General features: G+C 38.7%; 1 protein-coding gene across 15 annotated transcripts in view; it reads right to left on the reverse strand.

Moving 5' to 3' along the window:
* Svil (supervillin) overlaps positions 1-25,269 on the reverse strand; it is a 225,616-nt gene that overhangs the window by 84,452 nt on the left and 115,895 nt on the right. For 14 of the 15 annotated variants that reach the window (XM_076831667.1, XM_076831665.1, XM_076831666.1 and 11 more), the window contains 3 exons: positions 13,313-13,370; positions 7,765-7,856; positions 32-86 (listed from right to left, as the gene is read on the reverse strand). In XM_076831667.1, the coding sequence (XP_076687782.1) occupies positions 32-39 (8 nt within the window). In that variant the 5' untranslated portion in view covers positions 40-86; positions 7,765-7,856; positions 13,313-13,370. Of the gene's footprint in view, positions 1-31; positions 87-1,722; positions 1,748-7,764; positions 7,857-13,312; positions 13,371-25,269 lie in introns of all 15 variants that reach the window. The other variant, XM_076831668.1, reaches the window with a different exon arrangement.

Consider the following 25,269-nt stretch of genomic DNA (forward strand, 5'->3'; position numbering starts at 1 on the left):
CCACACTGCCACACTCTTCTACTTATCTTACCTTTTCATTTCTGTAAGTTCTTTCTTTGGTTCAAAGAGTTTTCTTAATTCTGCAACTAAAACAAAGCCAAAAGGAGCAAAAAGAAAGTACAGTAGTTAGTGGTCAAGCATTCATTTCATTCATTCAATATATGCTTATTCAACTCAAATTTCTGTTCTTGGCTCGTATGCAGCAGAGATACACGACACTGACCAAGTTCCTACTTTCTTGGAGTTTGTTTTCTAGTAGGGCAGGCAAATGCCAAATGAATAAGCATGTACACACAGCCATATTACAATCCCAACTCTCCACCCCCTCCCCCACACACATATCCTAGGCTAAGAAATAAACTAATCCAGGCTAAAAATGTTCTCTGTCACCCAGGGGAGTCAAAGGAGGCCTCACTTGCAAGATCTCTCTACTAAGGTGTTTTTAGCAGAAATCCAAATATCTCTTACTAACTTTGGTATAACTTAATAATGTATTTTCGGCTTATAGTCTCGAAAACTTTTACAAAAGTAAAGACTAGTGCTCCGAAGAGCCAGAGGGCCATTAGAAAGCTACAGTCACCAATTCATAGTCACTCCTATTTCACCTTATTATTCAATCTGTAAATATCTTAACTACATGATTGTACTACCTAACGCGGTATACCCAGACTAAATACAGTTCAGGTCAATGCAGGACCTACACCTCCCCTTATAGACTTTTACTGGAAGGAAATGCCAGTGTTTGTTTCCAGCTAAAATTTAGGTGGATGATGGATAAAATGATTACCCAATTCTTCTGGCAGCACTGGATGAACAAAAAATGTTTTGCTGAGGCTGGGAGGTTCTCATGTGACACCAACTACAGGAATATGACTGACCTCAGATCCCAGACAATTGTTTCTTTGGAGAAATGGCCCAAGTTGGTAGAAAATAAAGATCTTTATTCTCTCCTCCTCCTTCAATTCATAAGGGTTCATCTGAGTGGCTCTTATTGAAGACTCAGGAAAGGGTGGGAGAGAAAGAAAGGCAGAGGGACAGGGGTGGCTGGATAGTCTGCAGCCAATGACAGTGCTAAAAGTCTGAGTCACAGGAGAAACTCAGAGGGCGGAATATGAATACATGGAATTTAATTTTCAACTGCTTTAATTTCTGATTCTTATTTAAAGCAGTCAGTTTTAGGAATGAGTCTAAAACCACACAAATATATATGCGACTTTTATAATGCCTTTTGTGTTTGGGAATTTATTATTTTTAAAGGACTGCCACCTAAAACTTTAGATGAAGAATCAGAGAATCAGAATCAGAGTAGATGAAGGCTGAGGTGAACTTGCTCTGCAATGTTAATTATGTTCCTATTTAGAAGACAAGGGCATAATGATCAGGGTGCATCCTGCCTCCTGCCTTGCATAAGGAAGCCAATAAAAGCTTCGCAATTAACAAATTAGCTCTGATGAGATTATGGTGATAAAACTTTAATGCTGATAGTACATATTTTGAAAATATTTTCAAGGAGAAATATATATATATATACCAGAGAGTTTTAATTAATTATTTAAACCCCAAGAAGAGAATGGGGCTGTGTTTTTGATGAGACTGCTCAAAAGTTTATTGAAACCAAATTCCAAGGGTTCCTGAAAGAGATGTCTTAAATCCATGCCTCAAAATCACAACCGAGACATACAGTAGTATATTATTGGGGTCCTGAAGTATAATGAAACTTACCTTTTCTATCCCCAAATTATTTCAACTGGATAAGATAAAAAACATAAACAAAAACAGTGTCATATAACTGCCACTGGAAAAAGTTAAGACATATATATTTTTTCATTCTAATTAGAAACTACTGAAAATCACTATCATTTCAATAAGGCTTATTTTAAAATTTTTTGTAGAAATTATCTTAACAAAAAAAAGATCTCTACAGTACGTGAAAAAGCAGAACAACAAGTTGCTACTGCTATTTTCATTTCCATATTCCAACAGGAAGATCAACTCAATGGGAGAACACGCTATCCTCTCACCCACAAAGCTCTACTTTTTTCTAGTGCCATTATAGTAAGAGAGTGGCTGCTCCTTTGCCACTCTGTCTTTCAAAGAATTACTTTTGCTTCCCATCCCTATGCCCATCTTTCTAAATTCTAAAGAAAACCCTTACCTACGTAACAAGATATTGAGATTTATAGAATCCAGAACATCCAGAGACCTTCAGATAATATCAGATGTATCACACCCCTTCTAATTCTTGACTAATACAATGTTGTGCTGTTAAATTGTGGAAAAAATAACGTGTTCATAACTAGCCCTAGGAAATCAAGGCCTACTGAGATTACCAGCCAAAGGAGGAGAAAAGGAGATGGGTGTCTTGAAGGATGAAGACCTTGCTCAGCATGTGGCCTTACTTTCCACAGTCCTATGTACTTCCTTTCTCTCCTCATAAAATCCCTTTTGTGTACTTGAGTTCCCCAAGATGGTGCTTTGAGGACAACAGCCCTGTCCATCTTCTCAAGGATAGTCCTTGAATAAATCTGATTTCCACTCTACCAACTCTCTTCTCCTGAGTATTGGCTTTTGTGCGGTGAGCAGAAGGACTTGGGTCCAGTAACATTAACACCCTCTTTCAATAAGGACTGATAAGATAAAGAGGGGGCAGGCAACAGTCAAAAGGGTTGGTCATCACAGAAGCTGAACCTCAGACTGGAGCAGTGACAGCAAAGAGAAGGATGGGGTGGATCAAGTGTCCTCCAGGGACCTCTGTGCCCCTTTCTGGACAGAACAGTTTGACCAGTTCAGAAGGAAACATTACCATCTGGTAGCCACTGACTTCTGGGCAACAGAAGGAAAGTCTTAGATTAGCATTTAACTGACGCACAGATGTATGCCATTAGGGTCACAGACTCAGAAGACTGGCTCCGGAATATATAGACCACTGTGGGGGTGCTGATGGCCTTTTATGTAAGAAATGTAAGCCCTGCACTACGGCATGTTGAATATCCCTGGTTCTCTCCTATTAAATGCTAAGTTATCCACAGTCAAAATGCACATGTTTTCAAAGCCCTGTTGGAACTGTCTTGGATTGAGAACCATTGATCCTAGTACAAAAATTTCAGATCGGCAGCCTGATCCCCAGACTCCAATGCCATAGATTATCCAAGACAAATCCCACTGCCCATTACTGTATTCTTCTCCATCACACACAGACTCAAACTCAAAACTATTGTTCCTAGAAGCTAGTATCCACCATGAACATAGTGGGTCTTGAAACAATACCTTGCAGTCTTATCTGATCATTTTACTGAGCAATGAAATGTGGCCATAAGTTAAAAAAGACTTTAAATGTATTGGTGAACTTATCAATTTTTAGTTGAAATCAATAGTGAGTATTTTTTGGCGGGGGGAACCCTCCAGTAAACAGATAATTACTTCTCAGTCTATTCTTTCTAACAAATAAGTAAGATTTGTCTCATTCCTATAGACATGAGATTATAAGAAAGAAATTATGTGCAAGACAAAAATCATGTAAAAGAAATTATGCACAAGAAAAAAAAAGTATTTGAGTTTGGCCTCTTTTCTCCAAGTCCATAATTTAAAAGTAAAATTAGTAAAACAAATGTGTAATACAACTACTTTTATATATCTTATGGGAAACCATCTTAGTTGTAAAAGAAAGAATGACATTTTATATGGATTGCTGATGTGTGTGCACTTTCTTTTTTATCCCAAATTTTACATAAGCTCTTATGGTCCTCATTAGGCCCTCTGATTGAATTTATGTACAGGTTTATTATTTTGGAGAATTGTAAAAGAGATAATAATACTAAAAGTCATGGACTGAAGTTAGCCCTGCTGCGGAAATCTCATTATAACTCCATTGTTTCACATATAGAGACCATTTACAGCTCTACTGAAATTATCTTCTGATAATCTTGAAGGTTTCTTTCCTTTTAAAATTTTTATATAATTTCACATAATATTTTTTCAGAATATTTGAGTAAGTTGCAGCATGATGCCTCTTTATCTGTAAATTCTTCCATATATATTTCCTAAAATTAAGAAATAGTCTTATAGGTGTGTGTGTGTGTGTGTGTGTATGTGTGTGTGTGTGTGTATCTCAATAGGAAAAATATATATATAGTATACGTGTGTGTGGGTGCACATATGTGTGTGTGTTTTCTGGTAGTATTAAGGATTGAACCCAGGGGAGTTCTACTACTGAGTTACCTCTCCAGTCCTTTTATTTATTTATTTATTTATTTTTATTTTCAGACAGGGTCTCTCTAAGTTGCCCAGGCTGGTCTTGAACTTATGATTCTCCTATCTCAGCCTCCTGGGTCATTAGGACTATAGGCATGCACCAGGGGCCCATCAGTAATAGGGATATTTTTAAAAATTAGATTCTAATAGCCCTAATTTAATCGACTGTGTGCTGTGTCATAATTACAATTCAAAACTGGTTCAGATTTAGTAACACTAAATACATCAAGCAATCCAGATACAAACATGAATAGATGGTCAAATTTCCTTTGTAGAGAAATATTCTATTTTGCTTTCAAATAGTTTTCGTGCATAGGATTTTTTTCCATTTACACCTGCCACCTTGGTCTCTACCCATCTGAATAATTTAGAGTGGTACTTCTATGACAATATGGAGTCTATGAGTTCATTTTGAAGTTATTGGTTGGAGGAGCTGGTTGGTCAGTTTTCAGGTAAGGCCAATTAAGGAAAGTTGACAATGGGGCCATAATATTCTATAAGGGTATCTATCAAATATTCTTTGTAATGAGAATATATAACACCAATACTTAGGATATTTTAGTCTTCTGGGTGATTTTCTTGGGAAATATAATTTCTTCAGCTAGCTCTGAGAAACAGAAAATCTCTGGCAAAGACATTGTTGAATTTGGTTCTACACACCTGAGAACCATAGAATATTCCAAAGAAATACAAGTGGTAGGATAGTGCCAAGCACACTTCTCTACTTCTCTCTCCTCTGTCACTTGACAGCCTGGGAGCTCAGGCCAGACCGGCCACATTCTGAACACTGATCCGTCTTCCCATAGGAGTAACACACTTTAATTTTCACAGTTGGAAGGCAGCCACTAATATAAAGACAAGCAGCTTGTAAAATAAGTAATTAGCAATCAAGAGGAATGAGGGGAAGGAGTGACAGCTGAAAGGTATAGGGTTTCCTTTTTGAAATAATGAAAATGTTCTAAAATTGACTGTGGAGATGGACCTACACCTCTGTGAAACTACTAAAAGCCAGTGAATTCTATCCATTAAATTGACAAATTCTATGGTATGTGCATTATATGTTAATAAATCTGTTAAAGAGAGTAATGCATTTGGTCCATCCCATAATTCCAAAATGGAAAATCTATGTTAACAATCTAACCTTTACATAGGTAAAGATTTTTAATTCCTTGATTTCTCTTTTGTGATACACAGTTAAGGAAAGTCCCTAAGAGAAAAAGAAACCACCATTTTAAGACCCAGTTTCATATGAGCAAGAATCCCTCACTCAATGAACAGAAAGAAACTTCTGCAAACTTATAAACAGACATAAAACTCTTTGTCTCTGAAACAAAATTTAATCAGTTCCATTTTTAACATTATATTGCTAAAAGCCAATAGACAAAATCACTAACAAATTTAAGACAGAGAAACAGAGAGATGGCTGGTAATACATGGGTCTTTCCAAACGTGCCTGCCCCAAGTCACAGATAGCAAAGACTACGTGAAATAAGACCATGGGGAACTAAGACGAAATTCAGGAGAAGAGGAGCATGGGCACTTTTAAACACACTTTGAAGATTTATAGCCTCATTAGTTTAGAAATAAAAATTGTGTTAATATATAAAGTCATCATCTTTGGTTTGTGAAAATTATACTTTTATAATCAATTAAGATACATTCCATAATAAAATGTTAATAAACATGTCTTTAAAGTTTTTGTTATATATGAAGTTATAATATGATGAGTTTTAAGGAACCTGGCATCTCAAACCGTTCCTAGTTTTTATGGTGGTGGTATTATCTATGGTGCCATTTATCAAAAAAGGGAACTTGGGTAGATAAGGGAGAAGAGGGACCCTTTCTCCTCATGGAAACAACTTTTGTTATACAGAACTGTGCCTAATCAGTCTACTCTTCTCAGCTATTGCCAAAATCAATCTGTTCATTCTTCTACTTTGCTTTGATCATATTCACAGATTTTAAACATTTAATTTGACTCGGATTAAATTGGGTTTCTTTTGTCTTTCACAAGGAATTCTAAAAATTGGAAGGGCCATTTCATTTTGCACCTGGTCCACATCCCATCCACATAGGAACCCTCCACAGCATCTGCCCGACCCTAAACACATGACCACATGCTTGGTCCTTATAGAGAGCTTATGAGGTCACAATGTGGCTCATTTCCTTTCTAGGTATAGCAGTTCCCCCATTATCTGCAGTATCACCTTCTGTAGTTTTAGTTACTGTGGTCGACTGCAGTCTGAAAATATTAGTATTTGTCTTGGCTCTTTGAAGAGAGAGATGGAAACTGTATTACAAAAGTTTTAGTACAGTATCTGGTTATAATTATAATTGTCCTATTTTATTAGCAGTTATTACTGTTAATCCCTTACTGTGCCTAGTTTATAAATTAAACTATTGTACGTGTGTGTATAGGAAAGAACAAAGTACACATATATAGGGCTTGGTGCTATCTGCAGCCTCAGGCATCCACTGGGGCTCTTGGAAAGTATCACATACAGATAAAGGGGGACTACTGTACCATGAGCTATTGCAGTTTTCTTTTTTCATGTGAAATCTTATTTACCTCCTTTTAATTCTGCACATTAGTCCTATTTCTTGGCCCCTGGGGCAAACATAGAATAAGCCTATATTTCAGTCGACAGCTTTGTTAGTATTTGACAATAGCAACGTGTCCCTATTTAAGTTTTCTTCACCAGGTGAAATCCATGGAGTCCAGGCAATCAACCACTCCGTTCCTCAGGATATATTCCAATTTGTCAGTGTACCTTTTAAATTGGATTTAGTTCCTATTAAAAGAATATTTCTTTTGATCTAATTTATTTGGGTCTTGATTCCCCCCCCTTTCAGAGTAGAGGAAAAAAATCTGCCCTTCCATCCAACCTGTTTTTTCTAAAGTAAAGGCTATGTAGTTAACTAGGGATGAGGACATTTTGTGAGCTATTACTAAATGATCATTGTACTAGTGTTGCAGTTGGTGGCAAACAGATCAAGCAATGCTTACATCATGTCAGAGACAAAAACTAGAGGGGGTCAGCCTAGAGTAGGTTATATATATTTTTACAGATTGTGCACCTTTTACAATGGAAACTTCACCCACTCTGTGTAAGTAATGACTTAGGGAAGAAGAATTATGATACGGTGTGCACCAGCCGTTGATCGCACCGTAGGGAGCTCTAAGATATTGAGTGTAAAGGGAAGAAGCCAAGGGCAAGGGGAGAAGACCCCAGAGGGAGTAAGTGGATGGACATGAATGGGGGTAAGGGGGATGTACGGCACTGGGAGAAGGTTAAAGGAGTGAAAAGAGGGAAAGTTGACTCTCCCCCTCCTCCCGAAGCCTCCAGTAAAATCTTGAGGATGCCTAAGGCTAGAAATGTGAGGATTTGAAGAAGCCACAGGACTTGAAGCTCATGCTTGGATGAGGTGAGAAGTGAGAGAATCCCTCTAAAGACTTAGATCATGCTATCTTTGGGTGCCCAGACATTGCTAGCCATTTAGAAAAAGTCTTACCTTTAGGAAGTGTAGTTAAAATTTCAGCATCGAATCTACTTTTGCGGGAAGTGAGTTTTTCTTTATTGTCAAATGAGAACTCTTTCTGAAAACTAAAAGTCATTCCATTAATAAAGTGTTGAAAGACCATTTAAATCAATATATAGGTCATTATGTGAAAAAAAAATGCAGAACATAAAGAATCATGCTATTGTCACACATAGTGAAAAATGTTTTCTTTTGGAGGGCGTTTTAGTAAACTTTTAAAATTTGTACTTTTTTTTTTTTTTCCAGTGCTGGGGATTGAAACCAGCCTCACACATGCTAGGTATGTGCTCTACCATTGAACTATATCCCTGGCCCTATTAATGCTCATGTTAATATTATGATTTTCTTGTGCAAGTAGGAACAGCATTTGTGTAAGGTGGAGAAAATGTTGCAGGCTCTTGGAGCCTTTGTTCTGATCAATGATATTCTATACCCCATCTGTGTATACTTGGATTAATTGCTCAGCCTCTCAATTTCTACATTCTCAATTTCTACAATTCTGTGCTACAATTTCTTCCTCAGAAAATTAGCAACTTGATGAAGTGACCTATATACTGTCTTTCACTGTTAAAATTTTATTACAGTCACACAGGCCTTCAAACAATCAAGAAACCAAAGCACAATCAAAAGGTATGAGAGGCCCATAAAGATAGTCTTGGAATAAAAGGGGAGAATTATAGAGGGATTGAGCACTCACTATGCACTTTTCCCTGTGATAAGCATATCCAAGTGTCATCTTAATGGTATCCACTGGGTCCTATGAGGTGTGCGCTCACCCAAGAGGTCATGCAATGAGCACTGCTTTGCATCAGTTGCTGGTGGTGTCAGTATCTATACCATGGCCAGTTTGGGCTACCCACAGGGCCCACTTGGCTTAAAGTTAGGAGCAAGACACACACAAGTGAGTGCAGTACCAGCTGGTTCCAGAACACCCCTAGAAGGATTTCATCCTTAGTTTACATGATGTGTCTAAGGACACAGATTTGATACGGAGAGAGGAGATTCAAATCTAGCTCCTGCTCCAGTACTGCAGATGTGCAGCTGCCCGAGACTGCTGGCTACACCTCAGGGTCTTGGATGGAAATGTGCCTGGAGTCTAGTAAGGCAGATTGTGCTGCTGCCTCAAAAAGAAAACAAATCCAGAAAATAAGACACTGCTATTCTCCAACATCAATTACCCCCACAGAAGTGAATAATAGTCCTGAAAATACACTCAGGGTGAAGCTGACCTTCCCCATTGCTATGGTTTAAATAGGTGCCCCCCAAAGATCCAGTGTAAAGCTTTGGTCCCCTGGGTAGCACTATTGGGAGGAAGGACTTAGTGAGAAGTGCTTAGGTCATTGGGGGTCCTCTGAAAGAGGATTGTGTGATCCTGGTCTTTTCTTCTCAGGCTCTTCTTGTCATGAGACGTAATTACTTGTTCTGATATATGCTCTTGCCATGTTGTGCCACCTTCATCAGAGAGAGCTGCCCAATCTTAGACTTGCATCTCTAGAACTATGAGCCAAATAAATCTCTTTACTTCATAAGTAGCCTGTGGCAGGTATTTTGTTGTAGTAATGTGAAACTGTCTAATATACCCTGTACCTCTTCCTATTTGTCTCTATAGGGGTACATTTCCATAGAGCCCTAGGAAGATTCTGAGTAAGTTGCTGGGCATACTGTCTACGAGGGACACATGAACAATCTATACCCTATGTACAAATTAAATTGGAAGGAATTTCTGCACATTTTAATGCATGGTGCACCATCAAATTTTTGTAGAACCAAACCCATCAGAAGTTTACCTCATGTAATTGCAGAAAATTTATATTCAAAAATTTATCATGGACTCACATATTTAATAAAATATTGAAAATAATTAAGCTTTATAAACCATGTACTAGATTAGCTTAAAGACAATCTGCCTAATCAGAATTAATACCAATGAGCTGATATAGTGGCAAGACACCTGTAATCCCAGCTCTACTCAGGAGGCTAAGGCAGGAAGATTGCAAGTTTCAGGCCAGCCTGAGCAACTTAGTAAGATACCCTGTCTCAAAATAAAATTTTACAAGGGCTAGCTCAGTGGTAGAGTGATAGCCTAGCACATGCAAGGACCTGGGCAGAATCCCCAGTACTGGGGAAAAAAAATAACTCCAATATCTAAACAGTGAATTGTAAGGTAGTGATGATTATTTTCAGTGTTATATGCAGGTGTGTGATTTAGTATACTCCTAAAAAAGTTAAATAACTGCAGAAATGTACCCTACTTAAGAAGTAGCATACCATTTTATTTGAGTATTTAGTTGCTAATTTAAATATTTTGATAGGCTTTGTGTGTGTGTGTGTGTGTGTGTGTGTGTGTGTGTGTGTGTGGTGCTGAGGATCAAACCCAGGGCCTCATGCTATGCATATGCTCTACCACTGAGCTACATCCCTAGTCTTAAAAAAGATCAGTAAATATCTATTAAATGAATGAATGATTGCTATAAAATACTTTACTATATACTATAATTTTCCATAAAGTATCTATATAATTTATACACTGTTGATGTGATAACCAGGGACAAAAATCATCACAATTATTGAGAATCATTAGAGGCACATATATTCAGCAACATCAGTTATATTTTCCTTCTTTCCTTCCTTCCCCCCTTCCCTCCCCTCCTTTTTTCCTCTTCCCTCCCCTCCCCTCCCCTCCCTCCCACTTCCTTTCTGTCCTTCTCTCAACTTTAGAACAGTATATGATTGGAAAAACGTCTCTCCTTACTACCTTTTCCCACCTTGCACACAGGCATGAAATATTAGTATATTAGCATACATGCATAAATCTCTTTCTAAAAGCTACAGCTCTACATATACAAGCTGGAACCCATGTGGCTGTCTTACTCTGCTCCTGTTCCCGGGGCCTCCCTCCCCCATTCCTGCCACATGCCTGATAACTTCAGAGGAAGCATATGGCAGAAAGCAAGAACAAACAGACCCAGAGGGAGCCTGGGGCTCAGGCTCAAGGGAATTGCGAAAGCTGTGGTAAATGCAAGACCTTTTAAATCAGCATGAGAAACCAGGTTCTTAGAAAACATCTGTATATCTTCCCTGGACTTTCACCATCAGGAAAATACTGTTGGGATGTCCTAATATGGCTCCAATAAAATATTGAAAATGATCAAGCTTTATAAACCATGTACTAGACATACATACTCCAAAGAGCCCTTCCATCAGCCTCCTCTCTTTCCTGAGTTGTCAGAAGTGCCAAAGCCCAGCTCCCAAGATGGGGAACTCCACAGCCTGACCTTGGATGTCAGATCTTGTTCTTCCTCTTTTCATCCCTTCCCACCTCCAGGATGAGGGGACCCTGGAGAGACAACCTCTGCAGGCCATGGTGTGCTTGCTCCTCAACCAAAAGTGTCCTGAGCCTGTACTTCAGTATGGAAGCATCTCTCCATTTATAACTGAAGTACACGATGGCCTTAATTTTTGTGATTATAAAATTCGAATGTTCTAATATTAAGAAACATTGCATTTTTATGCAATTATCTTCTCTGAAATAGTGCCCATTCCTGTGACTCATTTTGTCATTCCTGTACCTTCCTTCCTTGACTTCAGTCGGTGCAGAAGACCTTGCCTTCAGCTTCCATGATACATTTTTTTAAACATGTCCCATTAACCTACTTACATGTCCAGCAGCAGCAATAAGGGCAGATTTTATTAAAAGGAGAGAAGGATGCTGCGCTGCTATTCTCAAACACTCTCCAGCACCCTCTCTGTCAAAGGCTCCCTTATAGTCTGTTTGCTCTGCTACAAAATTGTAAATTACAAGATAAGGGAGGTGCAAACCCACTACCTCATCTACCTCATCTCTCTAGCTGGTGTCTACTGGACCAGCAGGCAGGCTCTTAGACCTCTAGCACATTTTGTCCTTGGTCCCATGCAGAGTAAGCCAGTGATTTTCATAGGTATCCATAAAATAATGGCCATGATTTTACACCTGCTGTGTCCCTTTGAGTTGCTGTCCACTGAAGTGTCTGACTTTTGTATTTCAGACTTTTCCTGACTCCTTTTCCTTTTCTTTCTTTTTTCTTAGTCACTTATTATCTCTATTCCAATTAGGCCAAAATGCTGGGACATATTGGGAAATGACCCACAAGTTCTATTAAAAACATGCCAAAGATGCTGAACAGGGGTAGGTCAAGCACTCTATTAGTGATTTCATCAGTCAGTCGATGAGGTGACCTTACTAATGACCCTGAATCATTATTGCTCTAATTTATCTTATATTTAGAAGTATATGAAATACACCAAGGATTTGTCCTATCTAGAGTGTTCGTAAAATCAACTTTCCAATTTTCGAATGCAGAGTTAGGCTCTGCCTGATGAAAATAGGAGTCTGACAACTATTTTTTCTGATGCAAGTCCTTTCTAGTAAAGTAACAATGTCACAACACATTACGGACAAGAACATCGGAGTGAAATGAAGGGTGGATCGGGAATTGGGTTCTTCTAGCACAATGAAGTACAAGTTGAGATCCCTGCCTGAGTATGTAGGGAGGGAACAATGACTTGGTGCCTCTACTTGAGGATACCAGATGGTATTAGTGACAATGATTTATGATGGAACACCTGCGATAGAGCCACTTATCTGGCACGCACTTTCATTTTTACGTTATCTTACATCAATGATGATGGGCCATGGAGTTTAGCACCTTAGGTAAATCAAATCAGCACCCATAAAATCCTGCAGCCAAGGGAAGTGGAAGTGCAGACAGGCTGAGAAAGATGCTAACACCAGGCAATGAGAACTCCTCATGGACAGAGGAGTGGGTGAGACAGGGAGGGAGGGAGGGAAAGAAGAAGGGATGGGTGGAAGGAAGGAATGGTGGGCAGGAAAGAGAGGGGGAGGGACAAGGTTAAGCTCTTTCTTAAAAAATAAAAAATTCCCTTACTTGATGGACAGATTATAAAGGGATAAACCAAGCTTGGAGGTAGATGTGAGAGAGAAAAAAGAAACAGCTCTATAAGTTTGCAACTAGTTACAAGCCATACATTCAATTCCCTAAATAGTTATCATAAATAGCATTAAATCCAAAAAGATTTAAATCTCTGCTGCCCAAGTATACTGTTAAGTCAGTTTGCTTGTGTTCTCTCTCTCTCTCCTTCTCTGTATGTGTGTATGGTGTGTGTGTGAGTGTGTGTGTGTTCCTTCCCCTATCCCCGGCCGTGATGCTGGCAGTTGAACCCAGGTCTTTGCACATTCTAGGAATCTGCTAAAGCTTTGAGTTATATCCCTTGCTCCATATATTTTCATGAATAGAACTCTGGGGAGAAAACATATTGCCAAACACATAAAAGACTTAGGAATTTAAGAGACTATGGGTTTGGGGTATAGCTCAGTGGCAGAGTGCATGCTTAGCGTACAGAAGGCCCTAGGTTTGATCCCCAGCACACAATTTTTTTAAAAAAGAAGGACTTTTAGAGAATCGTTTTAAAAGCTATTATGAATCTCCAAACTTTAAGATTCCTTGAACAAAGGCTACATTACCTTGGAACTTTTCTTTGATGTGGGAATCCCACGAAGTTTAAGTTTTTCTTGTTGAAATCTAAGGGAAAAGAAATAATGTAACATTGAAAGAGTTACACAGTAAGTTAAAAAATTCCATTGGAAAACATCTTTCAAACTCCCTTTGACTATATAATTTAAGAAACAAGAAAAACACTAGACAGACAAGAAATATAAAAATTAAAAAGAGTAAAATTCCACATATAACTTTTACATAGACAAATTAATTTTTTTCTTCTACTGAAAAGTAATTAATATCCTCCATGAGTTAAAATATTCGGACACAGTTCAATACTATTATTTAATTTTTTAGGACAATAAGAATAACTTGAAGCAATTAAATACCAAATGATATAGCTATCTATTCAAGAAAACAAAAAGAAGAAAAATTGAACACTTTTGGTGAAGATAATCACAAATGTTGAAAGTAATCTTCCTGAGAGATTTGAGATGTCTTTAAAGATTTGAGATTTGGGGGACTAAAGAGCAAGAGAAACCCCAGTTGTATTGTTTTTGCTTTCACTAGAATCTGAATAGTAATGACACATCAAAATAACCACTGGCTTACTTCTGAAGATAAGATACCTATTATGTAAAGACAGCTGGTAACAATTCCATACAGGAAAAACACACATCCCTGGCGAATGGGTTAATCAAAGCCAGGCATAGACAAAATTTATAACCAGTTTAATAGCAAGTAATCTGTTTTATAGTTTTTGGCTAAGTAACTATTTGTCCACCCAGAAAGCCACAAGTAGATCACTTACAGAAACCACTTCCCCTAAGGAAGCACCTTTTACTATTTAATATTTAGGAGCAGAAGCCTGAGAGAAAAGTGTACAAAACACACCAGATGCTGACACTTCATTATCCATCCAAATACATTCTTAATCCCAGAATCTGGAAATCCTGACCAACTAGAGAACACAATAAAATGAAAGCTGAATGCCAACTTAACATCCGGATTTTTCTTGTAAATAAATAATTCTCCTTTAAATAACATGCATTTCGTTAGTTATTTAAAGGAGAATTCAGTTCAAAAAGCCATCAAAGATTGTAGAAGAAAATTCCTGACTCTGAGGCCTGAAGTGTTTCAGTCACTTCTTAATAGTGCATTTGTGCTATCAAATACTTCTGATATATAGTGGCTAAACTTTAGATCTAATATTCAAAAGAACCTCAGCACTTCATTTTTGTTCAAAGAGCACATTGAGTCTGTGATATCACTTTAGCAACTAAATTAAAAGCAAGTATCTTCCTCTGTGCTGGAAAGACAATGTTTTGTTTCAAACTGTCTCATATGAAGAGTTAATAAAAAGAGACTCACTCACCACTGCCTACTGGAAATAATTTAGTACATACAGCATTTGGTTTAGAAAAATATTTTAGCTAAAGCGCAGCACATCCAGGATTTGATCCAAAGTCTGGGCATTCCAATTTAATTTGCAGTTTTTCCTATCTAAAGGCTTTAGTGGTTTAGCAATGTCTTTAACTTATTAACAGAAAAAAATGTACATTTTCAACCATTACAAGATAAGCTCATTTATAAATTCAATTAGATATTTAAAGCATCCTTTGAGAAAACTGTATAACTAACCCGACACAGGAGAATACAGGGTAAAAATGTAGGATTCCAAGAGATGTTACAAAACGAATACATGAGTGCATTCGCTATTTCTCTTGCCTTACCTTGTTTCTCAAATTTGTAAGTTCCCAAGCTGGAAAACCCTGGACTTCTGAACATGGTTGCCCACAGAAGGTTTGGTAACAAAGCCTGCTCTAAGACAGATTCTCAACCAGCCACGGCCTTGGGCTGGTCTAAGCAAAACTGGGTTGAGATCGTTCCCAGTGCAGGGCTAGAGCGACCAGGCACTTGTGTGTCCTTGAGCGTATGGTAAACTCAAAGCAAAAGGCTGCAGGCTGGAACAAATCAAACCCCTTAATCAGATTACAAGCAGCAATGAGGCCTGGAGATGCTGAAACAGACTGGGTTCCAGTGATGGGACATTTATGATATTGCCACTGCAAAGCTGTGGCTGAAACCCAGCGCATGCTTTGGTTGCATAGACAATGTTGCAACCTAACCATCTTGGGGCAGTTCCAAACAACTCCTCCTTTCTTTAAAAACAAACAAACAAACAAACAAACAAACATACTAGAAGGAAAATCTACCAAGGATCTCGATGTACTGGGAACAAGAGAAGCCTCCTAAGCCCTTCCAGGCTTCACCAAGTTTGGCTTTGACTAAGTTAAATGAAATATTTTATCTAACAGGGAGCCAAAAATTCATACTTAAGAGTTAAGATTTATGAACAGCACATGAGTGGAACTGTGGGAAAATAAAAGGATAGATATTACTAGAGGTTCAAAAATTTTAATTTGAGACAGAAGGTGTTAAGCTTTACCAATAAGACTGTTCCCTGTTTATTTTTAACCACAGCGTGTCGCTGGTGGGCTTAAGCAGTGATAATGCAATTCAAGGAACAATTTACAATAATTAGAGACTGAACATTTCACAGCTAAAAGGGACATCAAAGAGAACCGAGGGAAATGGGCTCAATTACAAAAGGAAATAGAGCTAAAGAAATAACTTGCTTCTGGGGAGACAACTGGTTAGTGACAGGGACAAGGGATCTTGTGGATGTAGATGATGATCATGATTCATTCACTCAGGCCCACCCAGAGGCAGGAACCCTGAGCTTGTCTGTCTCAGTGTCTTTCATCCTCAACACTGTACTTGACACATAGTAGGTCTACAATAAATGTTGGCTCAATGACCATATGAAATCACGGAGTAATGTTTTTTTGAAAGCCAGAGAGCACATTCTGAAAGAGTTTTGTGGATTTTATATTCTACATTTAAGCCAGACTGAGTTCTAAAATATAAACCCACTGAAGTTGCAAATGGATTATACACCAAATTAAGGTGCATAAACATAAAATACCTCAACACTGGTTACTACATGGATCAGTGGCAGCATTTGGCATTTTCTCTGTACTTCTCATTACCTCTTAGAAAATGGAAAGGAAATACAGCAAATAAGGCAGCTAAGAAAACTCAGCAAGAATAACTTAGGTCGTGTGGATAACTGCGGGGGGGACTTCATTGTAAAGTTACGGTAATTGGGAACAAAAAGGGAAAAGGAGGTATTGGAAGAAGACAGCAGGGAGCAAATAGTGGAAGTGGTGATTCTGGATAGATGAACTTAAACAATATCTAAAATAATCTTTTATAAGGAACTTAGTTTATAGAACATAGTCTCACTTATTCTTTGCTATTTATGTTCCTGAAAACCACCCTTGTAAGTAGACTATTCAATTATCATTATCCTAAAAGACTCTAAATATTTTATTTGAAGTATTATTAAGGAATGAGTCCATTCTAATTTTAAAAATACGCTTCAAGTACACAAGACAAAGAATTTGAATATTCTCTTTAAGTTGGCAACAGAATCTTATCTCGCCTCCCAATTATCATATAGAGCAAACTGATTTAAATACCGCTTCACTGTTCAAAGAAAAAAAATCACAAAATTCTTTATGAAAATAGGAACATAAAATTTAATCTACTATTTAAATATTTCATCCACAGGAAACCAAATAAGACTGTGAAGAAATTTGACATCAATAAAAGTACCCATGAGAACCAGGCGTGGTGGTGAATGTTGATAATCTCAGTGACTTGGGAGGCTGAAGCAGGAGGGTGGAAAGGTCAAAGTCAGCCTCACTTAGTGAGACCCTGTCTCAAAATAACAATAAAAAGGACGAGGGATGCAACTCAGAGGTAAAGTGTCCTTGGGTTCAACCCTCCAACACCAAAAAGAGAGAGAGTATCCACGAAATGTTTCATTTACTCTCCAATGAATTTTGATTATTACTATGATTATTATTGTTTTAGGCTAGCTCATTCACACAAAGAAGCTACAAGACAGGTAAATGCTTTCATGTCATTCTATGGGGTAATATGCTTTATTTATCTGCAGAGGAAATTCAAGTTATGGCTGTGATTTTTTTTTTTTTTTAATTTTAAGGAGAAGACAGCGTCATTTAACAGTGATGGTGACATAGTCCCTCCTAAACCACTTCCCTTCATCACCAACTCAGCACCAATAAAAGAGGATGCACTAATTTCTCTGCCTCTGCATCCACTTATGGACATTGTTCTTTTCTTCAAAACACCATAGTTTTCAATAATCAGGAGAAATGAATCAGGAAAGTAAAATATTTTATGGATATTTTAAACCATAAATTTAAAAGATGTAATCCATAATTTTAAAAGATGCAAACGTTTGCATTGCCTGTAGATGAGCACACAAAATGACTTACTGTGCCAAGGAGGCAGGAGGGAGCATGATCATGGGGCACAGGGTATCATGACATGCTATATGAATGGTGACTGGAGAGGACCCAGATGACCAAGAAGGACCTGTGCTTACACAATTTAGCTGACAATATCCCAAAATGGTATTGTTGGGACAACTAAATTGGACCTCGGTGAATCCAAAACCTTGGATCCTGGAATAACTGGAGCCAAAGGGGCTCCTCTAGTCACCTGGTCATTTTGCAAAATGTTAGATGACTCCCTCAAGGTCATATAATATATGGTAGAAATCCACATCCAATCTAGAAATCTAGAAATCCACATCCTTTGACTCTACCCAGGATAATTCCTATATTCTTGATCAGTCCAAACACAAAATAATAGAGGTCATTTCTGTAAACTTGTCCTGAATTGAGGTCAAGGGTCTTGTAGACTCATAGCCCCTGTTGGCTTAACTGGTAAAGGGCCAGGCTGACCCCAGCAGGAGCAGTCAGGTCAGCTGTTGGTTGTTTTTCACAAACCTCATGTAATTTCTTGGTCTCACAGGTGTTCCTCAAAACTAGGACTGAACCCAGTCTTGAGTGACTATAGTATTTTGGGCCCCAAGGCAGACACACAACAGCTGGATGGGAAGCATTAAAAAATGTGCAACTGGGTCCTCTATCATTCCTCCTGCCCTCCCAGTGCTCCCATCTTATTGGAGAAGGGCAGGAAATGGATGTTAAATGTAGGAAATGATAATTTGGCAATTCTACTTTGGGAAATGTACAAAAGAATATTACCATAAATGACATGAGGATGTTTACCATGAGTTTGCTTATGTATGTATAAAACTGGAATCAGTGGGCAAATGGGAACACATTTAAGATGGGTAAGTAGAATGCAAAGAAAATCAAGTCTGACACTCAATTAGTAATTTAGAAAATGCTTAATATTATACTATCCCAGGGATATACACATATACCTGCTCTGAAAGACAGTAAATTGATGCAAATATTTCACAACTCAGATAACTGTGTATCCCCCACCATTTCTCAAAGTATCCAAATAAACAGCATTTACTTCTATAATCACAAAAACATGTATAAATAAAGAGGAAGGCAACTTGACCTCTTAATTGCCCCAAGGCTTGGACCTAGGCTAAACATCTAGCAGAAATTCAAGGGTGAAAGAAATTGTGCTTATGGACCTATGCACCTAGCAACCTGCCCGTTTCTTCTATGGTCATCCATGTTCTTGGCTACTGATTAAGGAGTTGACCCAGACAATCACCAAAACCCATGGTAACACAGAACACAGCGATTCTCAACTCAACCCCACGCAGGTCATGATCCCAAAGAAGTACATAGATAACGCTCCTTGCCTACCAATGCTGAATTTACCCGGTAATGCCTTTTACACATTTCTTTCTCTCCTGGTGCTTCTCTGTTACCAAACCTTTCCTGTTCAAAAACGTTCACCGTCTCCTAGCTACAGGATTATAGAAACTTGAGGAGCAACCTGAGACACTTCTGGGTGCATTTCTAGTCCAGTGCAAGACTCAGAACAAATAATAAATATTGGCGGGGAAGAAGATTACCTCTACATAGGGAAGAGGGGTGGGAGGGAAAGGGGGGGAGAAAGGGAATTCCATGGATGGTGGAAGGAGACCCTCATTGTTATACAAAATACATGTATGAAGGTGTGAGAAAAAAAAATAGTGTTACCCTAGATTAGGTAGAGAGAAGTGATGGGAGGGGAGGGGAGGGTTGGGGAGATAGGAAGGATAGTAGAATGAAACAGACATTATTATTACTGTGTATATATATGTGACTGCATGACCAATGTGATTCTGCAACCTGTACACTCAGAAAAATGAGAAATTATATCCCATCTAATTCAAATGAATGATATATCAAGGTTATTGTGCTGTCATGTTAACTAATTAAAACAAATTTTAAAAAATAAATAAATAAATAAATATTGGCTGAACGAATGAATCAAGCAGGACAAGTAATGACACAAATTTTGCTCTTTACCTCATTCTTGACCAATTCTATTTCCTAAATAAGTGGCATAAAAGGAAAGCATCATTACTTCTTATGTTTGAATGTGAAGTGTCCCTTGAAGACTTGTAAACTTGTCCTGAACTGAGGTCAAGGTTCTTGTAGACTCAACCTTGTTGAAGGCTTGGTCCCTAGTGCAGTGATGTTCTGAGATGGGACTTCTGGAAAGTGACTGGATCAGGAGGACTCTGACCTCATCAATGGATTAAGCCACTGAGAGACTCAGAAGTTGAATGGATTACTGGGAAGTGGTGGAAAGTATAGGAGGTGGGACCTAGTAGAAGGGAGTGAATCCTTAGGGATGAGACCCCTCAGTACTATATCTGTGCCCTTTACTATATCTTGTCCCTGGCTCCTTCCTGTTTATTTCTCCCTCTCCCTCTCTCTCTCTCTCTCTCTCTGTTTCTTGGCTGCCATGAGCTGAACAGATTTCCTCTGTCATGTCCTTCCAGCAAGATGTTCTGCCTCGCACCTCAGGCCCAGAACAAAGGGGCCAGCCAACCATTGACTGAAACCGTGAACCAGAGTCAATCTTCCCTCCTCGACGTTGTTTATATCAGATATTGGTAACAGTGATGAAAAGCTAATACACTACTCTTTGCTCAACTTGAGACTCCTAATGAAATCTCATCTTTCCTACAACGTGAAGTGATGCTGTGGAACATAAATATTTGTGTACAGGAAGAAATAGGAAGACAATATTGAAGATTCACTGGGGACATCATGTATTGGTTAAAACAGGGAAGATGATTCCTGAGGTCCAACTACTGACAATGTCAGTATGAGTCCAGGTAGGAAGGATCAGCTCCCCAAAAGCCAAGGTCAAAAGATAAAAGTGTCAGATGACAAAGGATAGTGGTATTAAACCCTCAGGGACTGTGCAGCACAGTTCACTGCTGTGGCTCAGATTACAGGGAGGCCATCTGAGGAGCCAGTCCCCTGTCAGGTGTCATGCTGAGGACACTCCAACACCCTGCAACACAAGTGACAGCTGTCCTCTGGGGTCGTCCACATGGAGGAGAAAATGGAAATAACCAATGACAAGGGAAATTGCTGTGCACCACACCTGATAACTGGATATTTTCTACTATAGCTGGTGTGACAAGGTAAAGCATAGGACCTGTGTCCTTTACTCCTTCACCACCATATTGGGTCCTGGGGGGACTGCACTCATTGGGTCCTCTCCAAACCTGCTAGGGAGATCCTATTACCACCCCCATTTGCATATGAGAAAAGTGAGACAGCATGCAATCTAGGATAAATAGTGAAGCCTGAAAAGACAATGCTAAAGGCAAAATGGCATTCTCTGGCCAACCAAAATAACATCAGGGAAAAAAGTAGGCAGGTAAGGTCAAAATTAAGTCAGAGAATGCACGGAACACTCTGATACAAGAGCATATCTCGCCATCTACACGTGGAACTCCTTGTTGGGAAGTGACTCAGACGCACGGGTCTCGCTCCTCCCAAGGCCCCTGTGGTGCCATCTTTACTGAGTTCTCCTGAACAAATATGAAAGTCCCCCCTTCCATGGGAGAGTCAGCTGAAATATAAATAGGCAACACAGTTCAGGGTGAAAATTTCACCAATAGTTGCCTGCAGACAAACTGTTGTGAGTTACTGGTACATTTTTTAAATTAAGTGCCATGGAAATCGTTTTAATGAAATCTCCTGTAAGGTACTACAGATGACGGCTGGACTGAAATTCCAAAGTTAAAGATGTATTTTTATAGCCTACTAAAGGAGTATTCTGCATGCCAGAAACAGCTTTAAATGGTCTTCTCATTTTCTTTGGTGGATTTTATTTATGTGCATAGACCCTTAATCTGAGGCAGAACTGCCTGACATGAGGTAATCCCATGAGTGGGAAGCCCATTCAGCCCTGTTCATTTCCCCTTTATCACACACTGGTTATTAATACTTTCCAGACTCCTTATTTTAGTTCAATTCTCCTCCTGTGTGTGCTGCAAAATGCTCTGTGAATTCTAGTTAGTAGTCATATTTTGGACAAGTCTGCAAATAAAATTTTGCGTTACATCACCTAAGGTAATTTAAAACAGGCCATGTATGTGGAGATGAAAGGGCAAAAGTACTTTCAACAATCAGATATATTACAACTCACAGCTATTTCTTTATCAGATGTGTTGAAAGGAAACCATGCCAGCTTTTCCATACTTAAGAATTCTTTTTTGAAAGGAAGGCTTATTGCAATCTCCTCAAAGACTTATTAATGTCTCTAAAATAAATGTTAAAATGGATAATGCTCACATTTATAGTGAAAATGATCTCGAATTATTTTGATTTCTGGCTGATTTTGAATGTATGGCAAATGATTCTTGGGAAGAAAAATATAGGTACAACAGCGAATGATTTTCAGAGCAAGAATACAAGACAAAGGTCAGTTCCATGTTTAAAGTGTACACTGAGGGCTGGGGATGTACCTAGGTGTATAGGTACTTTCCTAATATGCACAAGGCCCTACGTTTGATCCCTAGCATCACAAAAATAAGTAAGTAAATAAATAAATAGTACACTGAAATATGCAAACAATGGATTATTATTTAGCCTCAAAAGGAATGACATTCTGACACATACCACAACATAAATGAATCTGAAGATATTAGGCTAAGTGAAATAAATATTATGATTCCACTTACATGACATTCTCAGAGTAATCAAAATCATACATTCAGAAATAGAATGGTGGTGGCCAGGTGCAGAGAAGGGACCAAGGGGTTGTTGTTTAAGGGGGACAGAGTTCAGTTGGGGATGATGAAAACATTCTGTAGATAGATGGTGTTATCACTGTACTACGTGAAATGGCCTTATACCACTTATAAATGGTTAAGATGGTAGATTTTATGTTATGTGTATTTTATCACAATAGAAAAAGTACACTGAAGGCAAATCACAAGCTGACACAAAAAACAGGTTCCTGCTGAGCATCCAGAGGACACTGTGGTTCATGACACTGGGCCAAATATGGAGACCAATGGGCACGGGGCTAGCCTACCACTCCTGCAAGGTTAGGGAGACACCAAGATTGTGACCTATGCAAAGCACCAACCCACAAAGGGTTCTTAAGCAATAACCTGATGAGTAAATCCCAGATGTTGAACTGTATAAAATCTGCAGCTTTGCCCTGGAATATCATAAGGTGCAAAACTGTCCCTCTTCAGAGCCACAGGGGCTCAAGCCTTCCTTTCACTGAGAAAAAGACCTCATGCAGAGGAAAGAGGGCTGACACAATTACAGCTACCCAGGGATGTTAGGGCAGGTTTCTGCCAACTTCTATCATTCAATACTCACGATTTGATGGTTTTCACATGAACAGACAGCAAGGAAACACTGAATCATCAGAAATGAGAAATTTTTATGAGTCTATAAGTCCAGATGGCAGACAAGTAAATATATAAAATGACACCTGATAGATCATAGCTTTTCTGGAACTATACTTGAATGATTTGAAGGATAGGGCTATGAATAATGCCTGTGCCTCTTTGACCTCTGAAGGGCATCTTAAAAACAGCAACAATGACAACTTCAACAATAATCAGTATGAAACTTCAGGAAACTCCCAGCAACCTGACATCCTTGATGTCACCAGATCACATTAACTGGTACCCACGTGTAACTTGGGCTCTCAGAACGGGTTCCCAGAATGTTTTCTGACTGATGTGGGTGGGAGATGGTCCCAGTGGGATTTCACACATTCATGAGGACCTTGTTCAGTGCAATCAGAACAGAGAAAACAGATCTTGAGCTCACAGAGTGGGTGGCATGGAAAGGTTGTAGTGAAAAATATCAATGACATAATCTTCACTTTATGCACTCAAATGATGAGAGACATGTTTACACTAATAAGTAGGTTTAATAGCTGCTTGAGGTCAATGATATCAAACCTGGGTGGCTCTCTGTGTCATATGGGGTGCTCAGTAAACACAAAGGTACTCTTATTCCAGAAGATTATGAGAGGCTCCAAAGTTCAAAAACCAGAATACAAACCATTCCTGATTTTAAATCCAGAAGAAGTGGAAAATAGATGGGATAAATTTGATGAAGGAAGGCATCTCGGAAAAAGTGACTTGTGAGCAGGTAAGTGGGGAGGAGGGGACTGGACATACCAGGAAGAGGTGACAGGAAGGGCTGTGTTATACTTAAAGCAGGCATGAGCTTAAATGGTCCCATCTCACAGGGGTCCCCACCAGGCCATTCAGAGGTGGAAGGGAGACAGTGGGGTGTCTATGAAGAAACATCAGTGCCATCTCTCGGTTCCTTAGAAAAAATAATTTCCATATTCTCATTAAATACACCCCAATACCAGGCTGAATTACATCACACGGAGTGGCCTATAAGCAGGGAAAAGATACTTTCTTAGGAACATAGATGTCCTAACCTATTATTTCATTATATGTGGCTTCAGTGCTTCTATTATTCAGATTTTGAACTGGGATTCTATATAGTAAAATCTAGAAGCATATAAAATCATATATATATATATATATATATATATATATATATATATATATATTTTCAAACTGCTATATATCTAAAATACATGTATATATGTAAACTTGTTATTGTGATCTCTCTGCAGGTTGCAGCCTGGACTGTGGCCTTGATCTCTATTAACAGATGTGACCTACCATCCATCATGTCACTGGCCATCTGAAGCTAGTGGACCAGAAGGTAGTGACACAGGGAGATTCAGACTGAGAGCAAGATGTAAATTGGAGGCTGATATTTTCATTATCTGCATAACCTTTCAAGCTAGATGCTCAGCCAGCATATAACAAATGTCAAAGCCTTTATTTCTGTACACGCTTGGCCTTTCCTAACTTTACTGCCTTCCTCGGTGTACACCGTCAGCTCTCCACATCCCAAAACCTAGTTAGGCCCATAATGACTGTGTTTATATTGAATACGTAACAGACTTTTTTTTGGTATTATTCTTCAAACAACACAGTATAACAACCACTTGCATAGCATTTATATCATATTACGGTATTATAAGTAATTTACAGATTATTTAAATTATGACTTAAATTATTACATGGCGGATAGGTGTAGGTTATATGCAAAACACTATGCCATTTTGTACAAGGGCATCCTTTAATTTGGGTATCCACAGGGGGTCCTGAAAGCAATTCCCCATGGATACTAGGAGATGAATGAATTCAATTCATATACAGGACTCATCCTTTCTTCTTGCACAGGATTCTCAGAACAACTAATAGGGGTCAGGCATTGGGGTGATCAGCATGTGGAGAGAGTTCCTGCCCTCAGTGAGTTCAGTCCAGATGAGAACATCACCCCATAAGGTAAGGATATGCTTTTGAATGTAAGTGCCAAGGCTACCACCTTGTTATCCGCTGGTGCTTTTGAAGATTCCCCCTTCCTTCTTATGTTCTGATCAAGTAGAAAATAAGAAATTTCTCCCCATACATGCGAATTCTTCCTAGGTATAATGAGACACAAGGTCTATAGAACTTTAGACCCACTGAGAGCCCAAGCAGAGTTGAAACAAGTATCACTGCAGGATGACTGTGAAGACCTGCTTCCTAAAACAGAGAACA

This window comes from Callospermophilus lateralis, chromosome 13 (assembly GCF_048772815.1).
Source record: "Callospermophilus lateralis isolate mCalLat2 chromosome 13, mCalLat2.hap1, whole genome shotgun sequence".
Taxonomy (NCBI): Eukaryota; Metazoa; Chordata; class Mammalia; order Rodentia; family Sciuridae; genus Callospermophilus; species Callospermophilus lateralis.